This window comes from Aulonocara sp. 'chitande type north' Nkhata Bay, linkage group LG7 (assembly GCF_057382095.1).
Source record: "Aulonocara sp. 'chitande type north' Nkhata Bay isolate Kocher_YH1m ecotype deep benthic linkage group LG7, A_spYH_male_GT1.1, whole genome shotgun sequence".
Classification (NCBI taxonomy): Eukaryota; Metazoa; Chordata; class Actinopteri; order Cichliformes; family Cichlidae; genus Aulonocara; species Aulonocara sp. 'chitande type north' Nkhata Bay.
In genome coordinates, this window is record NC_141350.1 from 63,895,595 (window position 1) to 63,903,426 (window position 7,832).

Here is a 7,832-nt window from a genome sequence, read left to right on the forward strand (position 1 = left end):
TCCTAGATGAGCTATTTCAAGGCTATTTTGTGGGGTGTTGTAGGACAACTGTCATATTTGCCATTAAGGAATTCTTTTATAAATTACTTCATATATAGTATAGTTATACTGTCTCTGAGTTTATGCAAAGGTAAGCAAATAATATTCTCTCCTTTAAAAAAAAAGCAGCAAAATGCTCTTTTTATGCAGACATTCATGTGTAAAAAATATTTATCTGTTATCATATTAAGGGGCAAAAAATAACCTTAAACATGTGGAGAACAATAATGGGGAAAGAGTGTCAAAGAAAGCAGAAAGAAAAGAAAGTAAAGAGGAAAAAGAAGAGCTGCTGGTGTAACTGAAACTCTGTTCCTGAAGACACAGGAGAAAGTGGGTGTCGTTTGCCAGCTTGGATCACTCCGACGTCTTACGTCAGTCCAGCATGGATGGACTCAGCAGAACCACTGGTGGATTTAAGCAGTGAATGAGAACCCAGATGAATTTAACCCGTCAGAGCAGGAATAAAACAGATGGTATCAGATGACTGCAGGCATCCTGAGTGACACGTTTAGATGAGACCCAGATCAGCAGGCTCACAGTTGGCTGAGATGTGAGACGACCCCTCTGGGAAAATGTCTTATCTACACATGACAGTACTGAAGTTTGAAATATGCTTCGCTGCACGTAGACTCTGTGGCGTTCGCAGCGATGCTGATGCAGCCATTCAAAGAGCATCACGCTGTCACAGAATTAATACACGTGCAAACACTGTCAAATCTGTTTCACCCTTAAGGGTTACCAATTCTAAAGTTTAGGCCTAGCGTGCCCAGCCTCATGCATGCACCATGAGGCAAACATCCCCCCAGTTTAGACCCCGGTTGTAAAGTTTAGTTACCATTAACTTCTTCCAAGGAAACCTGATTTATCACTTGTAACCTTGGGGATGAAGAATGAAATACCAAAAACATGACTTCCTCTAATGGCTGTTTGAAGGTGGCTCCAAAAATGAGTTTTATCCTGTGATAAAATGTTCAACTTTGCAGCCTTAAAAAGCATGTTTACTGTCACAGAGAGCAGAAAAGCCACCACAGGAAGTGAGTCTGGATTCTGGGGGAGTGGCTGTTTTGATTGACAGGTGTCCTAGTGAAGGTTGCTGTAGCCAATCGGTGTCTGTGAGGTCTCAGTTGGAGTCACTAAACTAGACCTATCCTGCACTTCAGAGTGCGGTTCATTGTGTTGCACGCTTACAGCTGATGGGAAACAAGATAACTGTTTGGCAGCCAGATCTCACATTAAAGCCTCAAATTGCAGTGTCCATCACTTATATACAGTCTATTATTTCACCTGGTATTTCATTGAAAAACTGTATTATTTTAACGTCAGTTCACTCCACATTTAAACTTGCTTCAATGGCTACCAGTTCAGCTGCTTTCATTGGTTAACATCTTCAGCACCACTCCCACTCCTCTCTTCATTCACTGTGTGTTTTTACTGATTTCTGATCTAATCTTTTAATTTGTATACTTTCAATGACATTCTTTCTTTCAGGACTTCAACTTTAATGATGCTTCTGTTAATCAAAATCACTCTTTTATGCCCATTGACTTCAGCTGAATGGTTCTACTGAAAGCTTCACTCAAGGCTAAATTCCTATAAAATTGAAACTTAGTGTTATCACCCAGCTTTAGCCTCAGCTTCTTTCAGTGCCTTCAGATCAAATGATCAGTAGAAGTAAGCACAAATTTGTAGTTCCTGGTTCTTTCCACATCTCCCTGGGGAACAATTGTCCACATTTTCCATCTCACACACTTTTCTGGAATTCCCACAAAGATGCTAATACTCTGTGCCTGTTTGGTAAACACGTTTTCTCTCTACACTTAAGACCATTTCCCCCGTTGCAGGTTAGGTTGTAGAAACAAGGCTTATTCTGTAGACACAGGCTCTGCAGATAATACTAATCATGCCAACGGCAGGGAGGGGAAAACTGATCAGAGTGACACATCACCAAACAAGGAAAACTTGTACCAAATTACAACCTATGTTCGAGGAAATATCTCGAATTCTTTTGGTTAAGCTGACAGGAGCACTGACTTGTCCGCGAGGCCTGAAGAAAGGAGCGCGAGCTAGTGCATTAAGGAAAAGTACACACTATATGATATTGAGACTACAGCTAGTCTACCCTTAGATATGAATCATTTTCTCTACTCGGTTCTGAAAACTCATTCTTGACTTTGGAAACAGGAGTTGGAAAAATAGTTTTTGGAGCTTTTGACTTAATTAAGTTTGCCTTGTTCTTGGGTTTGTAGAACCAGCACAGCAGACGTGAATGGAGCACTCCTGTTTCATCTAAGAAAACTCTTCTATCCAAAACTATCCACACTAAGGTCTGTGGATGATCCAGACACACAGGACAGAGTTTCTAAAATAGCATTGTACTTATGAATATTTTAAAAAAGCAATTTATCATCAGTGTGAGCGCCACAAAAAGTGAGATGATACGGAGTAAGATGATAGGACTAAGTGAAAATGTACACTTTTAATAAAGTGGTTAATTGACCCTTTAAGACACCCCCTGAGGACCATGTGAAGGGAAGTGTTACTAACCAGTAACCTGAGCTGTACAGCTGTGCTCTGTATGTTCAGATCTCCGTTTCATCCTGTCATAATTAATGTAGGAGTTCATGCAAGAGTGATCAAGAGGCAGCGATTAAACACAACTATGCATGACGAGTACGAAAGGATAACAGGAGAGGTAGTCCACAATCTACCAACACACACACACATGCACACACACACACATCTTCCACTGTCAAGCTCTGTGGCCTAGAGGTATGCAAAGTATCTTCCTATCCCTAACCCCTGCATGCAGGCTAAACCCAAACTTGTGCGTGGAAAAGATGTTTAGCAGCGGGAGGAAGTCATCTTTTAATCGAGGTGTGAAAACACTGACGTGCTTGAGATCAAAATACATTCAGCCCTGTCAGTCATACCGAATAAAGCCACACACTGATCCAGGTTTTTTTCCCCCCATTTATTTCAACACTAACAGTCATGTGTAATATTGTGCTGACTGGCGTCATGTGACTTCTGTTGCTGTAGCCTCACAGTTGCTAATCTAGAGCCGTCTATCTAGAAAAAGCAGGCTGAATGTCCCAAACTAAGAAACCCAAACTGTTCCTGATCAAGCGACATAAATGAGCTACACGCTGGTCATTTTGGTGTGAGGAGACACATCACAGCTAACTCCACAGACACAGTATTATCAGCTATCTGTCATAAACATGTTACTTTTCACCATTTACAGGTAGACAGAGTCAAGATCTGAAATCACACAGTGCTGACATAACACAGGGTAAATGATTTATTTGAAGGACGATCTTAAAATAATAATGATATATATATATATTAGCTTCTGTTTCTGACCCCTCCCCTTGCAGCAGGGGCGCCACCAAGGGGGCCTCCGCAGTGGCACCCCTGGCAAGACTGTCCTATTTTGGTAATAATTCTAATAAATGTGAGCACAAGTGAGAGGAAGACAACCCCAAAACAACTTAAAACATTAAATTGTTATTTATTCCAGCTTTAAACAGATTATTATGGATGTCAAAATCTGATGTGGTTTTCATGTATCTATTTTCAGTGATGTCAACTTTAATAGCAGGAAATTATCTAGGCATATCATTGTTTTCTGTCTCTCTTTTTTGGAAATATTTTTGAAGTAACATGTATTTAACAACAGCATAATGAAACTGGAAATTCAGTTTTTGGTGTGCCACCCCAATATTTTTAGTGGCCCCCATTTGGCCACCCCTATGCAAAAATTCTGGAGGCACCCCTGCCTTGCAGATGTTAGAGTAGCATACCAGGCAGCACAGCTAACACTGCTTTGGAGCAAATATTTCCAGAAAAAAGATGAAGAGAGTCTTAAAATAGTCCAGTGGTCGGCTACGGAGGGACTGCTAAATTTTGGGGTGCTGAATCTCCCAAAAAGCATCTTAAAGCCTCACAGGTGTTATTCAAAGAGGTCCGCCAGCATGTAAAGGTTTAGATTAGACAGTTTTCTAATCTGTTTCTGTAAATAAGTTGGATGTTGTCATGCCTATTTAAACTGGAAATAAAAACAAGTTCAAGATTAAATCTCATTTATGGAAATGTGTGGAATGTGGCCTACGTTTCTCTTGTGGGGGTTTTTTTGTTTTGTTTTTTTTTTTGGGGGGGGGGGGGGGGGGTATTTTGCTGATTGGGCAAAAAACATATCCACCATAATGTAAATAACTAACGTGCAGGTTCACACATGTAAACCTGCTGTTTCAGTTTGTTACACAAATGCATGTGGCGTCTGATAGGGGAAGTAATTCCTCAACTTAAACTTTGATATAAACATCTGGCTTTTCTTGTCTGTTCACATTGATTATGCTTGAGTAAGAAGCTTTTCATGTTAACAACACTGCTCAGAGCAGCAAACCGATGTTCCATTACAATAATCCAGACCCAGATTTAAAGGAGCACTCTGTCAGTTTCGCTAACCAAATTCAAAGTACTCATCAGGAGGCGCAATCCCCAGCTGATGTAAATAAATTGCTGATGTTTTCTGTTTCTGTCACTCCTCATGACAACACCTAGCTTATCTCATGTTTATCTAACATATGGTCTGGTCTAAGATTTAAAAGCTGTGGGCATCGAGGGGGCAGGAGGGTCTAATTAGAGATCATATCCAGTTGTATTTTAGGAAATCCTGAAGATTCAGAGGTTTGGGATCTGTTTGAGAAACAGGAGCCTCTGCTGTTTCTGTTTGTTTTTCAGTCCGTTTCCTGTGATTCCCCTAATCTGTTACTACATTGCTGGAGTTCCCCCTTTTTCCATAGCTGTTTCGTTAGAAAGATGGCACTTTTTTTCTTGCTGTTAACTCAACCTAATAATCAAATAGATAAATCAACTTAAAAAAAAAAATGTTTGGAAACCTGGTGCTTGTTCAGGGCTATTCATGACATAACACTTGGCCTTCTCTGGCTTTGCTTACTTGAAACGCTAAGAGCTCATGGAAATATATAATGCATGATGTTGACTTTGCATCGGTTTAAAGGGTCACAAGCTCACAGCAATCAAAAACCACAAGAATCAAATAGTTCATTTTTTTCTTTTTAAGTCTAGAATGTGAGAGTTCAGCAGTATGGTTAAATACGTATGACTTCTTGTGCTTAAGAGACACGCTATACTGTATGACAGGACAATATCGAGCAATCTATCAGCTCTGCTTAGCCGACTAGATCAGGGATCAGTATACGTTCATAAACTTTACGGTATAATTGCTCCAAACCCTGATATCATTCAGAATATTAGGCAGTTCTGGGTAATAATAGTCAGCGCTTATAGTTTCCAGTCTTATTTTGAAAAGGAAGCAATGAACTGATTCCACATTTACTTTTTTGGAGACTGAAAGAGCTGTAACATGTTCTTAGCTGACTCATCTATCTGTATAGTAGTGGATAGCTGACTAGTCTTTACTGTGCATTAAGATACATTTCATGTTGGCCTTTTAAAGGAAACTTTGCATGGCCATTAGACCTACTTTCAGCATAACAACACTTAGCCGTGTCTTTCAGTCGCTTCAGCGAGTTGTTGGACTCCCTGACAAAAGCGAGCTGTTACCTCTGAGCCATCCTTCCATCAATGACGCCTTAAAGTTAATTTGAGGACTACAGATTTTAAGAGGCTTGTTATAATACTCTTCTAGGTTATTTCGCCTAACAAGTGGTGCTTTGTTGACCTTCCTCTTACAGGTCAAAGGTCAGCTATAGAGCAGCATGGCATCTCTCTCTATAAGCATGCTGTCCTTTCTAGCTTATTGTGCATGACTACATGTCAGAATTATTGCTATAGAACTACATCATCCATACAGAGGTGCATTTTGGGTAGGGGAGAACATCTCCCAGTATTGCCAACACTGATTTCTCTGCCCCTGAGTTTATGGCATTGCATAAAAGTCCAACATGCTTCCAAGCAAAGTGAGTCTATACGAGTGACTCGCACACAGGTGTGTTGTCAGAGTCCTGGCTGTGCATGGAGCTCAGCCCCGTGTCCGAGTCCTCATCGTTTGTGTTGCAGGCTTTGGAAAGACCTCGGGCCTGTTCCACCCAACCGCCGCTCTTCTCCCCTGATGCTGGTTCTGCATCAGCGCTCACTGCACCCAGCTCCCCCTTTCCATCATCGGTCAGTGTGTTGTTTGCTTGCTCTATCTCCATGGTTTCCACTTTGGCCAGCAGGTCCAGCAGTTCACTCTCCTTGGTTTCCCAGAGTGCCAGACTCAGGTCCAAGTCCCCCCTGATGGCGTCCAGATCTGTCTTCAGTCTCAGGCCGATGTAAAGGCTGGTGTCCAGCTGCGTTTTGATCCTTTCCTCTTCCAGTACGAGCTCATTTTCAGACAAACTCTCAACATCTGGTTCCACAGCTGGAGGGGCGGACACAGTGAGACACATCTCCTCCGAAACACTGTCCGTGTCCTGTGCTGCTTCTGCGCCTCTCTCCTCCCGCCGACGCTTCATCCACCGCCGATTCAGCTCCTCCTGGATCTCCCCGGTGATGCTCTCCACGAGCGCCTCGCGTTCCGTCAGCTCCTCCTGCAGCCTCACCACCTCCTCGCACCGGCGCGCGTATTCCTCAAACTGCGCAAGCGTCTCCGACGTGCACCGCGCGTCCTGACGCTCCGCTTTGCGCTTACAATCCGAAAGGGCAGGAGCCCCTGAAGTGGAATCTACGAGGTAAGTGTCCTGCACGTAGTTCACCCCGTGTCTCTTAATGCGGTCGAAGTGCACTTTGGCCTCGTAGCGCTCGATCTCCCGGTCCAGGTCCTTGATCCTCTGGATCTGCTGGCGGATGGTGTGGTCCTGAGAAATCACCAAGTGGACCAACGTCTCCATCTTTTCCACCGAGCTTTTATCTTTAGAAACAGTCTGCTCCTTCTTTTTGTTCATTTTGTCCAACTTTCTGAAGGCCTTCCTGACGATGCGCCGCTGTTTCTCCTGGGACAGGTTGGCCGCGGCGGCCGCTGCGGTCCAGCAGGTCCGGGCGGTACCCTTGAGCAAGCCGCCCGGACCACCACTCTCCCGGCTCTGGACGACTCGGGCCTCGGCGCTGCGGGGCCCGTTGTTGGGCAGCGAAGCCTCGTTTTTCACCAGGACAAAGCGAACATTCTCTTGCTCGTCTCCCCAGGCGCTCCACAGCCGAAGGATTTTGGTCTTGTTGGGTAAAATCCTCTCGAAGCCTCTCCATTTCTCCACCACGCAGTAGGACTGAGGAGAGCCAGACAGCATCGCTGCCGAGGCGCCCTGCTGCAGGTTCTGATCTTCAAGCAGGACTTTGACCACGTCGGCGCAGGTGGTTCGCTTAGTCAGCCCCGAGACCAGCTTCTCCTCCCGGCAGACCCATACCGAGATCTTTCCCTCCTCCGGCTCCATCTCCGGCTGAACTCCAAGAAAGAAAGAAAGAAAAGTTCCCTCACTGAATCCTCTCTGCTGCCTTCGTCTGCTGCAACTAAAAAAAAAATAAAGGAGACAAAAATATTTTTATTAATGATGCAAAACATTCATCAGGAATTCTCTGCGCAGTCGTCTGTGTCAGCTCTCACTTTAAATGCGCTCAGAAGTCCGGACATGTAACCTCATTACGCTTAAAAATATCTGCCTTATTTCTAAAAAGAAAAAAATCACATATATTTATTTACCTCCGTGGTCTGTTTTGGGGCAGTCTGCTGGGACCTCATGGCTCTCTCCCCGGCATATCGATCTGAGCCCTGCGCGCTGCTCCGGAGAGGAGATGAGGAGTGCGTCCTTGCGTCAGGGCAAGCTGCTCTGGTG

General features: G+C 43.9%; 1 protein-coding gene across 1 annotated transcript; it reads right to left on the minus strand.

Moving 5' to 3' along the window:
• Positions 1-2,411: 2,411 nt before the first annotated feature.
• Positions 2,412-7,832, minus strand: rassf10a (Ras association domain family member 10a). The gene is made up of 2 exons (XM_086301917.1): positions 7,700-7,832; positions 2,412-7,509 (listed from the first exon to the last, which is right to left on the minus strand). Exon 2 carries the CDS (start codon positions 7,431-7,433, stop codon positions 5,991-5,993), a length of 1,443 nt encoding a protein of 480 aa, XP_086158043.1. The 5' UTR covers positions 7,434-7,509; positions 7,700-7,832; the 3' UTR covers positions 2,412-5,990.